Here is a 25,922-nt window from a genome sequence, read left to right as displayed (position 1 = left end):
GGCTACCCCATAAAACACAACTCAAATTAAAAGCGTTCTTTAGATGTTTTTATTATTTTGTTCTAATGAATAAACATTTTTGAGCAATGTAGTTGTAAGATAATATGCTTATACTTATAACAATTTTATAACCAAATGATAGTTTTAAATATTTTTTGTTGTAGAAATTAATAAATTTATAATCACCTTGTATAAAACAGGGTAAACACACATAATTAAAATATTTTTCGTTGAATTCTAATGAGCTTACTTTACAAATTATTCAAATCACACTGTTAAAATGTGGAAGATTATTATATAATTTTTTTTTGAAGAAATGTAGTTAATATTATTGTGTAATACATTAAGGAAAAAAACAAACAAATATCAAGGTAGTATTTTCTGTATTATACATACATACATACATACATAAATACATACATACATACATACATACATACATACATACATACATACATACATACATACATACATACATACATACATACATACATACATACATACATACATACATACATACATACATACATACATACATACATGCGTACAAATGTGAAGTGAAATACTGAATTTAAGCTCATGAAATGTCATAAAACTGTCAGTGTACTTACATATATATCAAAAAAATAATAAATAAAACTACAACTGGCAGTAGCAAAACTAAAAAGTTACATTGCTGCTAGGAAAAACTAAACGCAAACAAAAATAACATCAATACTCGCCATATTAATTTAACAAATTTGAGTGTGCGCTGCTAAAGCACAAAAATATATTTGTGTTGGCCTGCAATTATGTCTGCCTGCTACTAGAAATTGCAAACACGAGTTGCAATTTTTATATTAATACGAATATATATGACTGCAATTTTTAGTAGCAAAGTGATACAAAAATGATAAACTTTCATATTTATTTTATAGTCATATAAGAGAGGTGGTGCTAGTGCTGCATATTTAAACGCTGCTTTTAACACAACACTGTCATATTGTTTTTTATTACTTAAGATTCATAATATATTAATTACACTATTTTTCTATGAATATTATGAATATTATTTAATAACTCATTTAAGTTTTACAATGAATAATTAAAACTGAACATGACTGGACAAAACACAAAACATCACTGAACTTAGCAAAATTTCTGCATTATTTATTTTTTTTTCGCGTTCACGCTAAAAATGGAGTATTTATATTTTTTTTGTTTTTGTACACTTCTTACTCTCATCCGGAAGTAACCTAAAAGTATTCTTCCAGACGGCGAAAACTATAAATCAATGTATTTTGTTTTTGTAGAATGTGTGCTCTCGTCTGACTATCGTACAGAAGTGACTACAATCCACACTTCAAGATGAATAAAATATAACATTAATGTGAACACTCTTCAAACTGTCTTCCAGAAGTGACATAAACATACAAATCAAGAAGATACAAATTAGGAAACAATGTATTTTGTTATTGTAAAATGTGTGTTCTCACCCAACTCTCATTCAGAAGTCACTAAAACGTATACTTCCAGATGAAAAAAATTCAACAGTCATGGTTTTTTGTTTAAGCAAAATGGATGCACTCTTCTAACTATCATCCGGAAGCAATTTAAAAGCATATTTCTAGAAGACGAAAATTCGAAATCAATGTATTTTGTTATTGTAAAATGTGCGTTCTCGTCTGACAATCGTCCAGAAGTGTTTCTGACGTGGCGTCGGGGGTGATGCGCAATCGTTTTGTCTTCTAAATGTTTGAAGGGTTTTTTGTACCGATGAATATTACCAAAGATTTGTCCACAACTAGTACAAAAAAACTCACCAACTGTCTTTAAATTATGAATTCTTTTTAAATGTAAAATTAAAATATAAACAATTAATGTTTGATCTTATTTGTTTGAAAACAAAACACTTAATTTTTATTCTTTTTTGTTTAACATGCAAAATATATGTATTTACCTTTTATTCGCGTTTTTTATATTATACAATGGTAGAATTAATTAATTTTTCTTTAAAGTAATTGTAAAAATTATTTTTTTAAAATGAGAAAAATTTTTCTTTATTTTACGATTTTCTTCAAGCAACTTAGATTGTTTTATTTTATAATTTAATAATTGAAAACATAATATGTAAGAAAAAATTCATATATAATATTAAAAAAAAAAATAATGAAAACAGTTCATAAATAATATTTAAGTACAAACTTTTTTCTGTGTATGTATATTGATGGACATGCAAATCTTTAAAAAATTTGTGATTTATTACATTATTGATTGTGAGTCAAATGGTTTGGAAAATTTTATTATGAGAATAATAAAACACGTATATTTATATATATACATTAGAATGATTCATGATTGTATAAAGGAAAAAAATTGTCTGACAGGCCGTCCCCCCCTCAAGAATTGTTCTATGGCTTGTAAAACTATGCCATACAAAAATTTAGGCTGGCAACGGCTCTGAAGTTTTCAAGTGCACTTACAAGGGGAAAATATAGATTTTTTTCAGTTTTTGCACAAATTTGACCTTGGCATTTCGGAAAGATATAAAAAACAAAAATTGCTTGAAAACTTTAAAAGTTATTGCAAATTCCCCAGGCCATTAACATGTCTCACAGCACAAAAGTTCGAAATGTTACAAAAAAATTAGCTTTTTTTTTGGATATATTCTAAAAAATCATTTTGTTACTTAAAATATATCTATAATTATTCGAATATTAGTTTTTGAATTTATAAAATAACGCTAACTCGTTCTCATCAAAAAAGTTTTTTTTTTGTGGGCGTTGTGTGCGTTCAAAATTTACAACTTCGGTTTTTTGGAGCACTCTAATATACATACATATATAGTTTGTATGTATGTATGTATGTATGTATGTATGTATGTATGTATGTATGTATGTATGTATGTATGTATGTATGTATGTATGTATGTATGTATGTATGTATGTATGTATGTATGTATGTATGTATGTATGTATGTATGTATGTATGTATGTATGTATTGTATGTATGTATGTATGTATGTATGTATGTATGTATGTATGTATGTATGTATGTATGTATGTATGTATGTATGTATGTATGTATGTATGTATGTATGGAAATTTCCAATAAAACAGCTGTCAAAAACATAAAAATTAAAAGAAGAAAACAAAAATTGCCGAACAAATTTATAAACGAAGAATAAATAAACAAAAAATATAGAAATTAAATGAAAATTGTTCGAAAAATTATCCCACTAAATTCGCCCTTGGCAAATTCTAAGTTTACGCCCACGTACTTTTTTAGCATTTGCTTATGTATATCCGAAATTCCTCATATTTTCTAAAAATTAGTGAACAATATTTATTTTAATCTTAATTAATTATTAATATAACATTACTTTTTCATTATTTCATAGAATTCATGTTTAAATTTTTTTTACTTAAAATTTTCCTTTCAGCACCGTTTTAAAATGTGAGTTTTTTTGACAGTTCATGTGAGAAACTTCTCACAAAATTTTCTTACAGAAACACTTTTACTCACAAATTTCCAATAACTTAAGCCAAAAAACATAAATGACAGATAGTTTTCACAAAATTTTCTTACAGAAACAGTTGCATGTGAGAATTGATATTTTGTTTCAATTCACATTGTTTTTTCTTCAATTTCAATTCGAGAAACTTCTCGATGCGAGAGTTACAGAAACGAGGCACTGGTAAGAAATATAAACTAGGGTACGGAAAGCGTTTTTTCTCAGGGTACCATTTTAAATAATTTTGAAGTTAGTAACCGTAAACAAACAATAAATTGGAATACGTTAATAAATCAAAATATGAACACTAACGAAATATTTAAACAATATATGACACTTTTAAGAGCGTGTACGAAATATCTAAATCTAATAACAAAAAGATTAAAAAACATAGAAAAGTGAACCCGTGGATGAACGAAGAATTAATAAAATATTGTGAAGTTCGGGATAAACATTATATTAAATGGCTTAATAACAAAAATAATAAAAAATATGAGATTCAATATAAAAAATGTCGAAATATTTTAAATAAAAAAATAAACTTTGTGAAAAATAATTAGTATAAAACAAAATTTTTAGAAAAACAAAATAACATAAGAGCTACTGGCAAATAATAAATGAAATTACGGGCAAAAAAACTTATAATATTGACACTACTCTAGTAAATAAACTTAAAGGCCAAGACCTTAAAATCATTGCAAATAAATTCACGAATACTTTTTATGAAAATCTCCAAAAAATTTTACATGTGATATAAAAACTTGTCAAACTCAACCAACAACAATTCAAAATTCGCTGTTTTTATCTCCAACAACAGAAGATGAGATATTTAATATCCTAACAACTCTAAATGCCCGTAAAGGAGCAGGAATAGATGGAATTAGGGCAAGATATCTTAAGTATAATTCTCACTTACTTACGCCAACAATTACTACTTTTATCAACTCAAGTATTGAAAATGCAACTATCCCAAATCAATTAAAAAGCTCAATAATTCGCCCAATTTATAAAAGCGGCACTAAAAACGAGTGCAATAATTACAGATCCATTTCAATACTACCAGTTATTGAAAAAGTTCTAGAAGAAATACTAGTTTCGGAGGCTCAACGAATACTTAAGAAAGTTCAAAATTATAAACCCGAACCAATACGGTTTTCAAAAGGGTAAAGACATTAATAAATTGTTAGGAGATTTCTCAAATCAAATAAATATGTGTTTAGGAGAAAATCTACACTCTCTCGTAATCTTCATAGACTTCAGCAAGGCTTTCGATACGCTTTCGCATCACCATCTTTTAACTATTTTGGAACGAAATGTAATTAGAGGTAAGAGTTTGGAATGGTTCAAAAACTATCTAGAGTCGCGGACATATCGAGTAAAAATATGAGACATACTGAGCGACGAAACAAATTGCGATAGTGGTGTTCCTCAGGTTTCAAAACTTGGACCTATACTCTACTTAATATATGCAAATGATATGCTAAACATACTTAAAGACTGCACTACATTTGCGTATGCTGACGACACAGCTATTATCGTATCAAATAACAAGTTAGAGTGCTATATTCGGCTGAGCCGAATCTTAAATACCATCCACCACCTACTTTTATATTAATACTTTTCTAATTGATCCAATATTTGTAGAAATAAGTTTTCTCACGTCTTAAATAGAAAAATCTTAAGATCTAAACAACTTAAATCTATTACAATTCCAAGATTTATTGAACATTACAAACGCCATTTTCTTTTATATTTTTATAGCGTTTGGCAAAATTTAGTAATTTGCATGTATACATGTGTGTGAAAAATTTAAGGATTTTCAAAATACATAATATATATAATTTTGTTCTACACAAATTGATAATGCACCTAGTTAAATACGGTTAAAGCGCTTTTAAGGGCAGGACCTAGTATGGGAGATATGACCAAATGTAGACCGATCGTAAATAATTCTTTAAGCAAAATTTCTGTACATAAAAGCTATATTTCAGTCAAATTTTGTATTTATATCGTAATTTAGTAATAAGTAATGTGTGTTTAAGTGATTTTCTGAAGGGAACCTTGTATGGGACCGACAGCACCCATGTTATGAACCGATCGTGAAAAAATCTTGAAATAGAATTTTTGTATACAAAACTAATATTTGTGCCAAATTTTGTATCAAGAGCTTTAGTTAGTAATGAGTAATGTGCGTTTAAGGGATTTTCGTAAAAGGACCTTGTATGGGAGCTATGACCAATTATGTATATAAAGACAAAATTTCAAAATTCTGTATCTATATCATTATTTGGTAATGAATATTGTGCATTTAAGTGATTTTCTGGAGGTGACTAGCATGAGAGCTATGACCAAATATGGACCGATCGTAAAACAGTTTTATCGTTAAATTATGTATATAAGAGCAATATTTTACCTAAATGTATAGATATCAATATTTGGTAATGAGTTATGTGCGTTTAAGAGATTTTCGGGAGGGAACCATGTATGGGAGCTCTGACCAAGGATGGACCGATCGTAAAAAATTTTGAAATAACATTTATGTGTACAAAAATAGTATTTATTTATATCACTATTTGGTAATGAGTTATGTGCCTTTATGTGTTTTTATGAAAGGGACCTTGTATAGCAGTTGTGATCAATTATGGACCGATAGGAAAACAATTTCACAGTAATACTTCTCTGTATATCTTAATCTTAATTTAGTAACGAGTTATGCGTGTTTAAGTGATTTTCAGGAGGGGACCTTGTATGGGAGCTATGACCAGTTATGGACTGATCGGAAAAAAATTTGTCAGTAATATTTCTGTGCATATAAATAATACTTGTACCAAATTTTATATGGATATCTTAATTTAGTAATGAGTTAAGTGATTTTCGGGAGGGGACCTTGTATGGGAGCTATGTCCAATTATGGCCTGATCCGGAAAATTTTTTCTCTGAATGAATTCTATTGACATAAGATTTTAATTTGTAAAATATATTGTGAAGATATCGACATTATGACGGAAGTTATTAACAAAAAACCCCATTTTCCGGGAATATGTACTTTTGTATGGGAGGTATATGAAATTGTGGATTCTAGGAATTTTCAGCAGCTCTTATGTAGACACAAATGTGTGGTTATTTTCATGAAATTATCTTGCATAGTTTTCGAGAAAATTACATCAGAATGTGTAAAAAATGCTTATTTTTTCGGAGTTGTTTTAAATTTTGATTCATAACTTTTCCCGGTGTGAACCGATTTTGCCCATTTTCAATACCAAACAACTTAGGAAAATGAAGAACAATTTGGGTGAATTTGGTTAAACTCTATTGCTTCGTTTTATCGTGAGCGTGTTATACGCAGACAGACGGACATAGCTAAATCGACTCAGAATTTGATAAGGACCCGGAATATATATACTTTGTTGGGTCTCTTTTCTTGGTGTTACACACGGAATGACAAAGTTATATATACCCTCTATCACCACTGATGGTGGTGGAGGGTATAAAAATATTGACATAGCATGTGAAATTATGCAAAAACAGCTTAATGAAGTCTCAAAATGGTGCCATAATAATGGTCTAGTGATTAATGCATCAAAAACTAAGCTTATGTACATTAAACCTCCCCATCTCCCTAATAAAACTATAAATATTAAGTTCCGCAACTTCCAATGTCTACACAGCAATATAAATAATATCAGCTACGTGGACACATGCACTGATACTATAGAGCAAATTAAACCCTATAAATATCTCGGAGTTTATGTGGACGAGAATTTTAAGTAGCTGTCACACATGCAATACATATCGTAAAAACATCAGACTGCATCATATAGTTTATACCATCTAAGTAACTGCTCGACTTTTGATATTCTTAAACTGGCATATTTGTCATTAGCAGAACCGTATATTAGACACGGGATAACTGCGTGGCGAAGCTCAACATATTGCAAATATCTCAAAATCAAATCTTAAAAATATTAATAAGGAAAAAACTGTATAACCAACAACTCTAAATTCCATTAATATACCAACAACAACTCCAACAATACAGATGATGTCGATATAAACAACAGAAATACACATAATATGAATACAATTAGCACACAACTCAATACAAACCCAGCTATTAACAACCACACAAACCTCATCAACTCCAATACCGTCATCATGTCTATCAACAACAACACAAACAACAAAAGAAGGAAAAATATTGGTTTATCACCCACTAACAGCATTGCAACTGAGCTGGAAGTCCTAAACGTTAAAAGTCTTTACCATAACACACTCATCAATGAATTATATAACGATCTTCGATTTTTGAAACCAATAAACCACGCATATAACACACGAAGACGTGCAGATACTAAACATCTGCATGGGTATACTTGTTCTTAAATTCACAGTACTGCATAGTATCAAAATACATGTACACTATTGTGAAAATATTAAACAAGCATGTGCAGGATGTGTAGGTTCGAACAAATGAGTTATAATCACACACAACTTGCTTAATATAGAAACGGAATATTACTCGTCTCGCTCGTTGAGAGTTGTGTAGTGTTTGATATAGTTAGTAGGTTAGTTAGTAGTGATCGACTCGATTTTTCAACCGGTTTTAAAACCGGTTTTTTCTGCTTTACCAGTGTCGGTTTTTTCTAAATGTTGATTTTTCGAATATCGAATAACCCGGTTTTTTTCACTTTTTAAAAACCGGTTTCGAATACTTTTATTTGCTTTGTATTCAAAGATTATTCAAATGAAATTTTGAAGTAAATAATACAGCCCGTTTAAAAATATTCGAGTCCAGGAACTAGGATATATTTTTCTAAAGCACCATTGGTTAAACTTTTTTGATTTTCCTAATTAATTAAAAAATTTTATTTGTAAAATTGATAACTGTTTAATAAAATTTTATTAATCTTAAGATTATATTCCAATTACAATAATTAATTTACCGCTGAAATATTATGGAAGTGTTGGAATGCCTATGAAAATTTCCTAAAAGGGCTTTAGAATAAGCTTTTTTATATTAAAGAAATAATGTAAATCAGACGACTAGATCTAAAGTTATAATCTGTTAAACTGTTAAAAATCATTTCGGGCCATGTTTTATTCATCAAACTTAGTCATAAACATTAATTTCTTCAAATTAACATATATTTTTTTATTTATTATGAAAAACCGGTTAACCGGTTTTTTCTGAATTTGAAAAATTTCAACCGGTTTTTTTGAAATGTCAACTATTCGAAAACCGGTTTTTGGAAAATGTCGAATAATCGATCACCCTAATAGTTAGGCAAAAACATCTTAATGATAGCAAAAACATCTCGAAATCTAGGAGTGATCAGTGTGATCAGTTCGAACTTTTACGTACAAACAGCCTTCATGCTTTGTAACTAGTATTGTTTTGAATGCTAACTGCCGGTCCACACTAGGAAACTTTTTTTGGGAAACTTTTGATTTTGCGTGAGAGAGAAAGAGAAAGAATATCCTTCATCTCTCTCGCGGTACGGAGTTTCTCGTACTCGAAAACTTGTTTTGTTTTGTTATTCTTCTTATTCGTACAACAACAAATCAATGCAATTAATATGTAATTTCTGAAACAAAAGTTTCTATGTGTGGACATTAAGGAAACTTCAAAAGAGAATTAAGAAAAAGTTTCTCAACAAAAGTTTCCTAGTGTGGACCAGGTCTAAGATTTTCGGCAATTTACATGTGCACAACACGATCGTAAACGAACCTCTTAACAAGGGCGTAAAAAATACAAGAAATTAGATTTCAGAAATTACAATTTATTACAAATTATAGAATGCATATGAGTGAAAAAATTTTAAAAATATTTTACAGCCATTGATTATTTGCATTTTGTCGATTAAACGTAAACTCTAAATTCTACTAATTGTATTTTATTCTTGTAACAATGCGTTTTGTTTAAATTAACACAAATTCTATAAAATCACTCATAAGTTGTCTCGAAACAGATCATACATTATTCCGATTGGTTTTTCAATCTAACCCCCATTTTCTCATTGTCTGATTATGTTTTATCATAACGATAAATTGACATTTTACATACAAAAATTATTTTAACCAGCAGTATATCCATCTGTTAAACGATAGCCGGAGGTTGAGATATTGGCCCTAACTCTATTGTCTCTGTTTCTTTTGTATTTGTTTGCTTTTACACTTTTATTGTTGTGTGTGGATGATCAACTGTTTTTTTAACTTCGGCCGCACTACAGACAGTATTCATAAAATAAACGAGTGACTTGTAAGTCATTTTTAACGCACTCGTGCAGATGTCTAGTATATACATATGTATATCACTCTGCAAAATATTTTTTTGGCCGGTCCACAATTGGGCATAGCTCCCATATAAGGCATATTTCCGATAACCACGTAAATGCAAATATTCCATAACTGAATGAAGATATCGGTATAAAATTCTTCATTTATGTGATTAAAGTAGATATGAAACACTCTGCGTAATTTTTTTCCGGATCGGTTCATAATTGATCACAGCTCCCATATTAAGTAAGAAACTATTCTGAGGCGATTGGTATTCTTTAAGGTGTAGGATCAATATTTTTGGGTGTTACAAACATCAGCACAAGCGCATATATATAGTGGTGTAGGGTATAAAAATTTACATGAGTATATTTTGTAAAAAAAATTAGGATCAATGCATAATTGGTCATAGCTCTCACATGAGGTCAACTTCCTTAAGTTACTTTTTCCAATATATTTCATTAAAATAAAATCCGACATAGTGTGTTGTTTATCGATCAATAATTCTGCGAAATTTTGTTCGGATTGGCCAATAAATTGCCATACCTACATAAAAGGTGCATAAATTAGTTATGGCAATTACTAAATGATTGATCACGGAAGCAAAATTTAAACATGTAGAAGGGTTTTGGTAAAAAGTAAGTGATTTCTGTGTTATTTTTCCAATTTTTTGACTCAAATTGGTAAGTAAGATTTTAGTAAAGACAAGTAAATTTTAAAAATAAATTTTATGTTTTTATTGTTAATTTTCAAAAATATTTTAAATGTTTCGATCAAAGTATAACAAGTAGTCCGACTCTCACGTACACGATATTCCATCTCCACATTTACGGGTGTTGTGTGAATTCAACACCTTGGTGAGAAATATTATTGTGTCAAAATACTTAAAATTTCTACTTACATTTTCGAATTAATAACGGGTTCTATGCGAAATCTCACCCGTCCACAGGAAAAGTAAAATTTTTTTACGAAATGTTTTCTTTAAAATTCCGTTTATTTTGAGCAAACTGAAAATTTTATTTTTTATTTATTATTGACATTTATTTCTGTATGTCTGGTGAAAATTTTAAATGCTCGTGTACACTTTTGTTACTAATACAAATTTAGAGTTAGGTACTTTTTCACTAACACATGCTTAGAGTTAGGTACTGTTGTCAAGGAGTCGGGCTACATGTTATACTTTGGTTTCGACTAAAACGAACACTGATCTCTCAAGTCATAATTTAACGTTTTAATATAGGAAAATGGATATAAAGTTTCGATTATTATTATATTGAACAAATTCTATCCATATTGCAGGTCATGCAATTAAGGCCCTATTTGTAATAAATACTAAATTATAAAGCAATAAATTATTGAAATTAGTTTTGAATGTAACGAAAATTTTAATTAGTAGAATTTAAATCAATGTTTTTACTGTTAAACATTACATTTTATGACTTAAGCATAACCTTACTTAAATGAACTAATCATCTAAAAACGCTTTCGCTAAAACCATGGCATACGGAATGAAAAGATCATATATTTAGCAAATCATGTGGTTTCAAGGTAATTTGGTAGATATGTGGAAAAATATCAAAAAAATTTTGTGGAATTACTAAGATTGCATCTGCGTGACTTTCAAGTATTTTAGACTTATAATTAAATGAGGATCCATTTATTTTATAAAAAATAACTTCTTAGATCGTAATAAGTTAAATAAAACCTAATGTAAAATATTTTTCGTTAAAAAATACTGTTTTTAGCGAAAATATCGCCATAAACCTCCTTAAATTGTTAAAAATAAGCTCTTTCTTCGTAAAACTCGTAGGTCCTTGCATAAGTCACCCAAATTTTTCGTTAAAAAATTTTTTATTGAACTTCTGGGACACTTTTATTAAAGTTCTGATTTTTCTATATAAATAAAAAATATACAAATAAATTTACTACATATGTATATGAAAAAAATACCAACAACAAAAAAATTAAATTGTTGTAAATTGTCAAGTCCTTACTTATTTACAAATTATATGTTTTTCATTCCTCAACAAGAATTAAACACAAATTACCATACGTATTAAGATCACAGTCAACTTGTATCCTATAATTATTTCCTATGAACATTTTAAATTATTTGTTGTAATATTTGCAAATATAAAATTACATCGAATATTTTTTATCCAAATAACTTGTACACATAATTTATTAGGTTAGGTTAGGTATCGAGGGCAGCTGCTTCATGAGCAGCTCACTTGGGTCCATTTAAGGTTGGTCCCGTTGTGTTACCCTAGTGGTCACAGGAGTTTGTTATAATTTCACTCTCTGCTTCCAGATCTAAACCAACCGGTTTCATTTATGTAGCATAGGATATTCTTCAAGCCTATCCCTGAAAGCTCCTCCATACCAGCCAGAAAGGGAGCTCCAAAGTGATTCTCCCTACTCTCGGTAAACGTGGGGCAAAGGCAAAGAAGATGTGATATCGTTTCATCTTCTTCCTCATTATGACAACTTCTGCAGTAGTCATTATATCCAGGACCCAGTCTCCTGGCGTGAGTGCCAATGGCACAGTGTCCTGTGATTACTGATACAAGAGTCCGTATCTGCTCCCTTCGGAAGCTCATAAGTAGTCTTGATCTGCTGGCATCATATAGGGGCCAAATGGACCTCGAGACTTGACAGGTGGTTTCATTGAACCACCTGATTTGGGCTTTCCCATATTGTTCGTTAAGAACAAGTGCCTTACAGTTTGTAAGGGAAATACCAGTAAAGGCGTCTATTTCCTCCTCAGCCATCATTGTGCCTTTCCTGGCTAGTTCGTTAGCTATACAGTTACCCTGACATTTATCATGGCCAGGGACCCATATTAGCGTTATCCTAGAATTTCTCGCTATCTCATTTAGAGATACCCGGCATTCTCTGATTAACCTAGATGTCGTGAAGACACCAGCTATATTCTTGATAGCAGCTTTACTGTCAGTATATATACATATATCCCCCGATATGTGATAATACCTTAGCCAATTCGCTGCTCTTTTAATAGCAGATATTTCTGCCTGAAGAACACTACAGTAATTGGGCAGTCGAAAGGATGATCTAATACCAAATCCTTCAATAAAGAAACCACCACCCACTTTACCACTCCTTTTGGAGCCATCAGTGTAGACTCTCGTTACACCTGGAGGTGGGTGAGTTTCTAGTTCGAGGTTCCTATGTGGAATCCTGAAGCAGAAGCGATTATCGAAGTTGGGCTTCGTAATGCAATAGTCAACATTCAAATGTAATAATTCGAAATGTTTTATAATTCTAGAATGCCCGTAGTCTCTGTACTCAGACCATGAGCCGCAGGCATTTAATCTGATCGCAGAGTTAAGGGCGAGTTGAAAGGCCATTAAGTCAGCTGGTAACCAATTCAGCATGGTTAACAGTGCCTTGGTTGGCGTTGTCTTCATTGCTCCCGTAATAAGGATTGCAATGTTTCTCATAGTGCGCTCGATGGTTGCACAGTTTGTAGCATGCTCCAAGGCATGCCACCATACTATAACCCCATAAAATAGTATGGGCTTGACTACTGCCTTGAAGATCCAGTTAATACCTTTCGGGTTAATGCCCCAGTTTGTACCAACTGCCTTCTTGCATGTATAGATAGCCACATTGGCCTTGTTAACCCGGTTCTGAATATTCAGATTCCAGGATAGCTTACAATCTAAGATTACGCCAAGATACTTTGCGTGATCCGAGATTTTTAATCTAATTCCATTCAGCTTTGGCGGTATAAAGTTATCAATTTTATACCTCCTAGTGGAAAGGACTAGTTCAGTTTTCAGTGGGTTAACACTGAGTCCACAAGAAACACTCCATTTACTCAATAAGTTAAGAGCAGTTTCCATACAACGAGATATTGTATCGGGGAATTTACCCGATATCAACACTGCCACATCGTCGGCATAAGCGACAGTCGTAATTCTTCTGCTATCCATTTCAGACAGTAGAGTATTCATAGCCACATTCCACAGTAAGGAGTGCCACGATTGGCAAGTCGCGAGACGCAGACTCCCCCCCCATTGTGGCACTAATGACCCTATTGCTCAATAGCTTCCCAATGAGCAACTGAGTCTGGGAGTCAACACCCAGTCCTCCTAGCGCAGTTAGGATGGCACTGGGTTCAACATTATTAAAGGCACCTTCGATGTCAAGAAAGGCGACAAGAGAGTACTCCTTATACAGTAGCGAACGTTCAATATGTCCAACTAGTGAATGAAGAGCTGTTTCAACAGATTTACTTTTAGTGTATGCATGCTGTGATTTAGAGATTCGTTCCGGTGGGATGGTCATTCTCAAATGGACATCAATAACCCGTTCTAGGGTCTTGAGCACAAAGGACGCTAGACTAATTGGTCTGAAGTCCTTAGGTTTGGTATGTGATGCTTTCCCTCCTTTGGGAATGAAAGCAACGTTATACCTCATCCACGTACTAGGAATATACAACGTTGTTAGACATGCCTTGTAAATTAAAAGCAGCCATGGTATCACAAGATCTTCATTTTTCTGAAGGTCTGCTGGAATAATACCGTCAGGACCCGGCGATTTGTATGGATCAAAACTGTTAAGAGCCCAACAAATTCTCTCTCTATTGATGATAACAGAGCTGGGATTTGTCGTGTTGTGATCCAGGGTAGTCATTATTCCATTATCTTCAATGGGCTGACATCCCGGAAAGTGAGTATCCAACAGGACTTCAAGAGATTCCCTGCTAGACGTAGTCCAACTACCACAGGGTTTTTGAATGTAACTCGGTACAGCCTGTGTAGTTGACAGAATCTTACGAAGTCGATTGGTTTCAGAGGATCCTTCAACATTAGAGCAGAAGTCCCTCCATGCCTTCCTCTTCGCGTTCCTAATCATATTCTTAAAGTAGTTCACAGAGGACTTATAGGGAGACCAGTTATTTGATCTCTTGGCCTCATTGAACAGCTTACGACACTCTTTTCTAGCGCGCGCAATGTCGAGATTCCACCACGGAGGCTTTGATTTTCCTCTCTTGGCGGAAGGTTTACAGGCAATATTAGTAGCCGAGCGGAAAGCTTCTGTTAGTTCTGCAACGGCCGCATCAATATCCTCCGTACTCTCAATAGTAGGGGGAGACATAAGAGAAATGGAAAGCATACTATTTTGAACCTCCCAATTCGTTTTCCTTCTGTTAAGAATACTAGTAGTATTCACTTTTATAGTACCAACTGTAAAATCAATATACCGATGGTCCGATAGAGAACAGTCATTAGAAACAGTCCAGTTTGTTATACACCTGCGATGCACAGCACTCACAAGCGTTATATCTAGTACTTCTGTTCTGTTAGATACAATAAAGGTGGGTTCTGAACCCCTATTTACTACTTCTAAATTTCTGAGAATGAAATTGAAAAGTTGCTCACCTCTAGTGTTGGTGTCACTACTACCCCAGATGTTGTGCTGCGAGTTGGCGTCAGCACATATGATAATGGGGATGTTGTGCTGATTCGCCTTATCTACCAAACTACGGACGCAATTATTGGGTGGGCTGTCTCCGTGGTCGTGGGCCATGTAGCTTGAAATAAGCCATGTCGTTACACCGTCATGCTCTAGTGCCACTGCAACAGTATCTTCATCACTAAAATCAGAGAGAATGAAGATATGCAAGGAGCTTTTAGCCAGTATAAAGGATCGTACTTTACCTGAGTTCTTAACATATAAGAGTTTATAGCCCTTAAGGTGTAGTCCGCAAACCCGATCCTGATGGATCCATGGTTCTTGGACCATTACTAGCTCCTCCCCACTTTGTGCCACTCGGAGGAGCAGTGCAGCGGAAGCTGCTTTAGAGTGGTGAAGATTGATTTGAGTCAATCTCACCATCCTTTTCTACAACTGTGACGTTGACGACTTCCTGAGATAATTCCAGGGGTTCGTCATCGTCAACCACCTCATCCTTCTGAGTAAAGAGGGAGCTCATCATGTCAGAGATCGATCGAGCATCCTCTTTATCAGAAGGATCGGTGACTTGGTTGCCTTCCGTGCCTTCTACCGACTGCACGGCATCTACATCCTCTGCTTCCACCTTCGGAGAGGGATCGCCTTTGGAGTCACTGCGATAGACTCGAAGGAAAATCGTACCAAATCCATAGTAGACCCTCCCTTTTGTCTCTCTCAGTGGCTCCGAAGATTCCTTGTTAAGGATCACGATCACGTGTCTTGAAGGTCCATCAGCCACTGAAACCCTAACCACCTTCCAGTCTTTGGTTGGAAGTTGAGGGTTGCAGCACTGGAGAATCTCCAAGATCTCTTCGGGGGTGGAGGGTTCAGATAGTATTTAGGCAATAGATCTGGGCCTGCGTGGTATCTCCTCAGGAGTCACCACTTCAAGCTTCGATCCAGCCCATACCTCACCCAGCAATGCAACAGCAGACTTGAGCAGCAACGCTGAGCGTTCGTCTGCACAAGTCATGAGTTTCACGTGACCCTGGAACCATCCAGCATCATCGCATTGGGGAGGAGTGCCTGGGTTCTCTCTGAGAACTTTCCAGAACACTCCCATAAGTTTTTGCTTCACCATATCCCAATTAGATTGGGATATGGATCCGTCAACATCACTTCTGTCGATGACGGCCCGAACGAGGCTGTCTTTGGCAACCTCACTAAAAGAGCGCGTCATCGACTTCTGCGATTGTTTGGGACGTTTTGTCCCGGATTGCTGGCTTGTAGCCATGGCCTCCTCCTGGAACGCCTAGTAGTTGCAGCCCGCTTTGATGGTTTTTTGTGCCGAGTTGTTGTTGTTTGGTTGCCGGACTTGGTAGGGGGTGGTACGGACCCAGGACAGGAGGATTCCATCACTGAACCAGGGGGTACAGAAGGCACCTGGGAATCTGCAGGAAGGGACGACTTAGCCGACCCCTTTCCAACAGGACCCGAAACAGGGTTTTCAACCGGATTAACGGTTTGGGCTAAAGCAGCTTTGGAGGAGCCTGCAGAGAAATCCAGGGGAGCCTCGCCACTTAAAGAACAACTACTGATAGCTGTTTGTTTTTTACATTCCGCCAGCCTGGGTGTGCCAAACTGACTTCCTGCTTTGCCGGTAGCTCGCAAGCTAGCCTGACCCGGTATTGCCGCCTGACTAGCCTGGGTAACGGTCGCATTCGACTCTTCACAGCCCATTACCGACGCCGTGGGAGTAGGGTTCCCGGAGATTATAAAGCCCCTGACCGGGTACGCGGGGCATGCTTCCTTCTCACTTTCCATATTGGTTGTCTAAAGAGACAGTTGCATTTTTAACCTACTGCCAGGTAGGGTTAAACTGCCGTCCCCACAGGGGAAATCAGACGCAGACCACCAGCCGCCCAATATGGGAACAGACGCTGGTGGATTCAGACAGACACACATTTAAGTGTATGGTTCTAATAGAACCAGCCGGACAAGCTAACCCAGACCACCCCTCTCAGTGAGGGGAGAATAGTCTGGGAAAGCATCTGATAGCCGTCCCACAGGGAAACAGACGCTATCAGATTGGGGGGAGGGTAGTTCTTAGTTTCGCGCTCAATGTAGACCCGACTGGAATGGGTGACCCTGCCAGGAATAGCCAACTTATGCTGGCCATTCCCTCCAGTTTGGCTCTACAAATCATTGCACTTAAGCATCTGCATCACGACAAGATGACTACCATCGCTACTACTACATAATTTATTAAATAGTACATAATAAATTTTAGATCAAAATATGTTACGTTATTTTAACAAAAATATTGTACCTTATAGTTAAAAAAAGTTTAAAGTTTTTGAAGAAAAAACATATTAAATATTTTATTGAATTAAGTGACTTCTTGCAAAAAATTTCAACAGTATATAAAACTTAATATATTCCCAAAAGAAAATCTAAAATTTACATTTCCAAAATACAAATATTTTTTGTTTTGGCTATACTACGAACATTTATTTTAGCTACATGGCTTTTTTTTGAATTTTCGAATTACATATATTAAAAAAATTGTATAATTTCCAATACAACAGAAAGTAACAATATATAATTATTTTTTTGTCGAAATCCATCCTTATTTCTTAAAAATATTCCATTGTACAGAAAAAAAAATACTTTGGAATAATTCCTTAACAAATAAATTTTTGGAAAAATTTTTTGATACAAGCTTTGAAATGCATTATTCTGTCAAATATATTTGGCTAAAATTTCGTTGACTATAGCGTCGCACATTTGGGTAAAAGCGTCGAAAATGACTCTTAATTCAGGGGAGGGTAAAATTAATTTTTTATTGTTATTATCGTATTTGTTTATTTATTTTCATGTAAAAAAAATAAAGTTTGGAATTAAAAAAAATTTTAGGCTATTCTAGAGTCTGTCCGTCTTCCCGCGACTTAATTTTAAATATGTTTGTATGAGTGCAAGTCAAAATTTTGAAGATATCATAATAAACTTTGGCACATAAGTTTATATTGGTCAAAAAAAGGCGGAACTTCAATTTGGTGAGAACTGTTCCGTTATTTCGCATAGCTCCCATACAAATGGACCTTCCGGATATGGTTTTAGAGCTTATACTAAATATGTTTTTTTATATTCGAAATGGTATGTCCATATTTAATCATAGTTCCCATATAAAGTATCTGTCGCGCATTGTTTAGTTTGAATTGGTCCATTATTTCTCCTAGTTCACATAGAAATTACAACCGAAATAGACCCACAACATTAATAACTTAGAATAAAATAAAATAAAATAAAAAGAATAAAACATCTTAAGCAATTTTTATATTAATTTAGATTATTTTAACTAAAATTTATTTTTTATTAATTGAAAATGGGTAGTAAATTATTTCTGTTATTTTCTTATTCAATGTAATTTTCATTCTCACTATCATCATCGAAACTATAATCACTACTTTCTGCAGTTATTCTTATTATTCGAGTCATTTGAAAGAATAAGGAGATCCAATGCCGCTTTTGGTAGAACAGTTTTTTTCTTTTCATATTTTTTGCTCATACTTGAAACTATAGGATCGGAGCTTAACAAAAGTCTATTAAATATGTCTTCATTGGTTTTTTCTCTACTACATCTTCCTGAGAAATGTTCTCTGTAGTTTTTGAAATCCTTGTTTCTTGCCTCTTGAGCAGCCAGAGAGACGCTGAAAGAGAGACGCTAAGAAACTGTTATTGTAGTGGTGAGAAAATACTAAAAAACACTTAGAAAAAATATTGCCTAATTACGCTTGTTATGACCAAATTTCATAACAAATAAAATAGTAAATTTTACAGATAAAACATATTCAAAGAAAACATATTCAATACAAAGATGAAGTTTTTTATTTAAAATGTTTAAAAAAAAGTATTAAAAATACTGTTTTAATGTGTTTTCATTCTTATGCATTAGTAAATTTTTTTGGAGTGTACGAGTTTTTTGCAAGTAATTCTCTTGTTTATAAATTGTGTTGTTGTTTTTACAAATTGTTTTTGCAATTTTCGAAACATAGCGACATCAACCTACATTGTTGAATGCTGTTAAGCAACTGAAGATATTTTTTTGTATTTTTACGCTCTTGCCGTGAGTTTTGTTTACGATCGGGTGGTGTATGTGTGAATTGTCGAAAATCTTCGTAATTTGAACAATATGAACGCGCAACGCTGCTCTTGAGCTTCTTCAGAAAGTTGGCCAATTGGCAAAAGAGCATGATCAATTATTTCAGGGCCATGAATAAAAAATTTAGGCAGAGTGGGGGACATGTAATACCATGGATACTTCTCAACATAATATCTAGCTGTATTATTCGCGTAGTTTCTGAAATTTTCAATTTTTTTAGTACAACAAATTGCACCTCATTATATATTTTTTAAAATTTAAAAAAACAACAATTTTAATTATAATAATAATAAAATAAATAAATAAAAAACTAAAAAAACTAATGTTAATGTAAATATTTTATGGCTACATTTAAAACAATAACAATAACGATGTAAATACTGACAATAATCACGAAAACATAACTAATTCGTTCTCCTGTATTATGATTAGAGGAGCTGGGTACGTTTATTAAAATCATAATTTCTTAAAATGGAGCAAACTTGTGCAGTTTTTTTCGGAATATTAAAGAAGACTATATGTAGTAATTTTTACCCATTTTTTCAGAGCTAACAAATGATAACATTTTAAGATGCATTCCATTAAAGTTCAAAAACAGGTTAATTTTAGACTATTTAAAAAAAAAAAAACGCAAAAAATATTAAGAAAACAAAGAGTGTAATAAAATCTATCAAAATATATTCCCAAGAACCTGAAGATGATGGTTCCATTTTGAAATATTTATTTTTTAAATTTTTTCTTGTTCAAATTAAATCTGAAAAATTCTTAAATTTAAATTTGTTTGGTTTTTTAAAAAATTAAAAAAAATGTTCAACTTTGAAAGCGCAGTACAAAAAATCAGTAAAGTTTAAAAAAAAATATTTTTAATGCTAGTGATACATAATTTTGTCTAGTTTTATTCGGTACCCAATTTTATACAAAAAAATCATTTTTCAAAAACCAATTAATCGCCACTTTTGCGAGATTTACCCCATCGTGCGTCGTCTAGCGTCATCAAAAAGAGCAAATATAAATTATTTTACATATCTAGTTAGAACATTTTAAAAGCTTTCCAAAAATATAACATTCACCAATATCCTTGATACAAAAACAAAAATTAATCTTGCCTTTGGGACAAAGCACTGTGCGCAGTTTCTCCAGCTTCATCCACAGACTCAAACTCAATTAATTAAGTTTTTTATTATTCTAACTTCAGGAAAGAACTATCGGCTACAGTCGAACTGTTACAACAAAAATAACTCCTTGAGAAGATCTACAAAAAATACGCTTACATGTGTGGGTTATCTCCTATACTTCAGGAGATATTTAGGTTCGCATTTTTATACTAACCGTCAAAAAAGATGGGGGTATATTGTTTTTGTTATTCCGTTTGTAACACATTGAAATATTCGTCTAGGACCAATAAAAGTATATATATTCTGGGTCCTTATTAGATCTAGACAATCTAGCCATGTTCGTCTGTCTGTTGAAAACACGATAGAGTCCAAATGGAAGTAGCTAGCGAGCATAGCTGATGCAGTTTGTTAGGTATTGAAAATGGACAATATCAGTCCACGATTTCGCCTAGCCCCCATATAAGGCTAAAAAGAGTGTATATAGCTGCGAAATTCGTCACAAATTCTACAGGAACATATTTTATAGGAGCTTAAATCTCTTCGTAAAATTTTGTAAGGATCGGTCCATAATTGACCCTACGCTCTATATAAGGTCCCCTTCAGAAAATGACTTTAATGCTTATATCTGACCTTAAGAAGCATATATACATAGCAATGAAATTCGACATAAAAAGTTTTATAGGAACTGAAACCATTTTAATACATTTTATGAGGATGGGTCCATAATTGACCCTACCTCTCCATATAAGGTCCCTTCAGAAAATGACTTTAACGCACATTACTGACTCAAAAATGCGAGTACAGCGGTGAAATTCTACATAAACAAGTTTTTTTGCGAGCCATAAGCTCTATATCAACTTTTATAAGGATCGGTCCTTAATTGACCCTACCCCCCATTACTAGCTTAAAACTGTGAGCACAGAGATAAAATTCGACATAAATAAGTTTTGTATACTAAATTTTATGAGGATCAGGGTATAATTGGCCCTATCCCCCTATAAGGTCCCCTTCAGAATATGACTTTAACTCAAAAATGCGATTACATCAGTGAAATTCTATATAAACAAGGTTGTATGAGCAAAAATGTCCTCTTCAGATATTTATAAGTACTGGCCTATAATTGACCCTACCCCCTATACAAGGCCCTCTTTAGAAAATGACTTTATCGCTCATTACTGGCTCAAAAATGCGAGATAAACAATATTTGTACAAACAAATCTTCCACCCACTGTGGGAGAAATATACAATTTAGTGGCGCGAAATAAAAAAAAATAAACTTTCAGATTTTTAAAAAATTAAAATACGGTTTAAGTCTCAGGTTGTCAATGAGCTCAAATATATGTAACATAATTAAATAGCATTTCCCATAACGGGCTAATACTAAGTTGAATGTGAACATTTTTTTTATATTAAAAATTTCAATATTTCGGAATAGTTTTTATATCATTGAATATTTATGTCCATTGTTCGTATATAGTGGATAGTTTATAGTTTTCATATAACTCGGGAACTATTCGAGGCATCTTAGGCTGTACTTGCTGTTCTTAGCAGTACAGCCGTGCGAAATATTTGGTAATAATTTTTTTTCAAATAGTTCGTCTTTAAAAAGCTATTAGTTATCGATAAGTGAAATGCAGTTTAGATATGGGTTTGTGCTTTAGTATATGCTGTATAGTATAATTGGTGAACATTTTAGCTTCGAAAAAGTGCGAACTGATTTTTTATTCATTTTTTTAGAAAATATGTCGACTATGGAATATGAATAATTTCTGGTTTTCAGTCAAATAAATGAAGTTTTGCAAAATATTGGATCCTTTAGATATATGTAATACTTCATCGTGAAGCTCCATTTAGTTATGAAGTAGAATAAATTTAAAAAAATGGATAATGCATCACGGTGGGACAAAAATATAAATATGGCGGATGTAAATTAAATCTCACAAAAATCATGACAAATGCATAGCAAAAAAAGGGTTATATTTTCTCAAAACAATAAATATTTATACACCCACTCTGGACAAATCGTCCTCAACAGGACATTATATTGGCATATGTATTTTATTTCATTTAAACTGTCTACAATTATCGGTCGGTAGCATCATAATTTTTAATTTTATAGAAATCTTGTATATAATATTAAACCTAGGATTATAAAAACTTTTTCACTTTTACCCTACAGTCAGTATAACATAAAGATAGTATTATATCATACAATATATTCTCATTTTTATTCTATTAAAGATATATTTATGTAAAGCAAATGTAAATAAAATATTAGTTATATAATCATAAATTGTGGAAAAAAAATATATTTTCCAATGATCGAATAGGATCTATTTTATTATGATTATAATATTTATTTTAATCTTATTTTACTTCTCATTACAAAAAATATAGATAAATATTTAAAAATATTTTCGGTCTATGCTGACTGTAAGGTGTATATGCAAAATGACATAAGTATATCTTACATAATCTAGAATATACTGTTGTTTACAAAAAAGGTATCAATGCGAAAGGAAAACATAATTATAAACATATTAACACTAATTATAATATATTTTCAAATGAGGTTGCCCAATACAACACGTTATAGCACACCCCGTATGAAAACGGGATATCCCAAAGTATACTAGTTCGATAGACCACATCTTTGTCCATAATATCACTATACATCTCTAATGGATCAGATCACAAATAAATAATATATCAATTCAATAATATATCAATATCAATTAAAATCCAAAAATCGGTACAATGTGCTGATGTTTGTAACACTCAAAAATGTTTGTCCTTAAATATGAAGGCTGTTGAAAATTATTGAAATCGGAACAGACACTATTTGGAACCTATGTAAGATTCAACATAAATGCTTTATTATTGAAAATGAATTACATTTAATAGTCGTAATTGGTGTAGGGTATCATATGGTATCACGCCTGACATTTAAGTGATTTTCGGAAGTGGACCTATTTATGTCGAATATTATTCCAATATCTTTATTTCTTAATTATCTTATATGGGAGCTATGACCAATTATGGACCTACATATACAGTCTACGTTGGTAATTTCTGTTCATATTATATACATATCCGCAAAATTTCGTAGTTATACTAATATTTTTGACGAAGTTATTGACGATAAATCTATTTCTATTTTGAATCGATTGTTTTGAGTTTGAACATATTTGATCCCTGGGCAAAAAAAAAAAAAAAATAATGTGTGACAAAATTCATTCAATTATCGTTGGTAGTTTCTGAGAAAACTACTCAAGAATTAGGAAAAAAACACAATTTTTTCGGGGTAGTCTGAAATTTTTACTCATAACTTTTTAAGTTGTGGACCGATTTGGCTGATTTTCAACACCAAACTGCTTAAGACAATAGTGAATATTTTCAGCGAACGTTTTAACGTGAGCGTGTTTGAGGCAGACTGACAGACAGACGAACATAGCTAAATGGACTCAGAATTTCATAAGGATCCGGGATATATATACTTTGTTGGGTCTCAGATGAATATTTCTTGGTGTTACACACGGAATGACAATCTTATATATACCCTCTAAAAAAATTTTATGAAAAACGGTCAATTATAAACTGTTTATGTTTATGATGTTTATAGGGAAGCATTCCTTTTATGGCATACGGTTTGATGGTGGGTATATGACACAGCGGAATATAACACTCTCACTTGTTTAAAGAATTATTTGTGATATTATTTTCCTATAGAAAGGCATCACTCGAACATAAAAGATGTTTTCAAGTTTCGAACATCCTTTCCAATGAACTCTTTCTAAATGTGATTGATGATGTGTTTTTTCGAATCTTTGAAATTTGGTGTTAAATTGTTCGCAAGTGCATTAATGGGTTTATTTACCTTTTTTACCTTCTTTAAATATCGGACAATATACTATAAATTCCAGTCATTATTTCGATATGGTACACTAAGAATTCTCAAATATAGCAAAATTTTACCTTTGAACTCTTCAGTTTATGGGTTAAGAATGACCGATTTTAATAAAACTTCGGATATACAATTTTATAATACTCTGAAAATACTTTATTTAAAATATACATTAGTAAAAAATTACTACGTATTCTTTAAAATATTACAAAAAAATGCGATTTTCCCAAAATCCGCAGAGTTCAAATAGCAGCTACAGCTAAACTGTAAGAAATATTGATCTAATTCTTTTACCGTTTAATATCCTTATCTATTGTCCACAAATCCTCATGAAATCTTCTAAAAATTTTGAAATTTGTTTAACAAAGTTTCAAAAAAACTAAAATTGGATTTTTGAAACGGCCGTTGAAAAAATCAATCATTTTTGACCATAGCTGAGAACAAGTTTGCGTTATCTTATAAGGGCAAAAACTAATATTTCAGTAGTTATGTATTTTAAGTAACAAATGTTTTTTTTAGAATATAAAGTAAATTTTTTTGCCCCATTTCGAATTCATGTTCTGTGAGACACGTTAATGGCCTGGGGAATTTGCAATAACTTTTAAATTTTTCAAGAATTTTTTGTATTTATATCTTTCCGAAATGCTTACTCTTTTGCACTTTACAATAAAGTGCAAAATTTATTACTAAATTGCCAAACACTCCAATAAGTTTTTGGTTCACCATATCCCAATTATATTGAGATATGGATCTGAAAATTTGGCTTCTTTCAATGACGGCACGGACGAGTCTCTCTTTATCAACCTCGTTAAAAGAGCGCGTCATCGACTTCTGCGATTGTTTGGGACGTTTTGACCCAGATTTCTGGCTTATGCAGTAGCTTCCTACTCTGAACGTTGCCATTTAGGCGCCGCTTATGTTTTAACTTTAGCGGGAGGAGGTTCATTTGGTCCTTTGCCCATTGGAGTGAGTTTTAGACTCGAGTAGCTCAATAATTCTCAAGTAGTTGCAGCCCGCTTAGATGGTTATTTGTGCCGAGTCGTTGTTATTTGGTTGTTGTTCTTGGTAGGGGGTGGTATGGACCCCGACAGGAGGATTCCATCACTGAAGCTGGGGGTACAGAAGGCGCTTTTTGTGGACTAGTGTTGCCGCCTGACCAGCATTCGACACATCGCAGATCATTGCCAACGCAGTGGAAGTAATGTTCCTGGGGATTATGAAATCCCTGACTGGATACGCGGGGCATGCTTCATTCTTTTCTTTCATGTTTGCCCTTATGGACGCGTTGCGTTTTTAACCTACTGCCGGGTAAGAGTATGGCTAAAGATTAAGGCAGCCGGACATACTCTCCAAGACCACACCTCTCATTGAGGGGAGAATGGTCGAGGATAGCGCCCCATAGGGAAAACAGACCATATCAGACAAGGGAGAGTATAGTTCTTAGTATTGTATCAAGATGACTACCCATCGCAGATGTATAAAAGACTTATTTGGGTTCTTGATGAGGGTAATTTGGTATAAATTCTAAATCATCAGGCAACTTGAGTTCTG

General features: G+C 32.9%; 2 protein-coding genes across 2 annotated transcripts in view; one reads left to right on the top strand and one right to left on the bottom strand.

Moving 5' to 3' along the window:
* The window catches only part of LOC119606501 (aminopeptidase N), a 75,470-nt gene that overhangs the window by 7,182 nt on the left and 42,366 nt on the right, over positions 1 to 25,922 (top strand). The window lies entirely within an intron of this gene.
* Positions 14,202 to 14,911, bottom strand: LOC119606498. The gene is made up of 2 exons (XM_037960030.1): positions 14,279 to 14,911; positions 14,202 to 14,219 (listed from the first exon to the last, which is right to left on the bottom strand). The coding sequence occupies exons 1-2, from the start codon at positions 14,909 to 14,911 to the stop codon at positions 14,202 to 14,204; spliced, it is 651 nt and encodes a 216-aa protein (XP_037815958.1).

The sequence above is a fragment of the Lucilia sericata genome, unplaced genomic scaffold (assembly GCF_015586225.1).
Source record: "Lucilia sericata isolate MDLA Ls3-8-SP2 unplaced genomic scaffold, ASM1558622v1 Contig000595F_arrow, whole genome shotgun sequence".
Taxonomy (NCBI): Eukaryota; Metazoa; Arthropoda; class Insecta; order Diptera; family Calliphoridae; genus Lucilia; species Lucilia sericata.
This window is presented reverse-complemented; position numbering and strand designations above follow the sequence as displayed.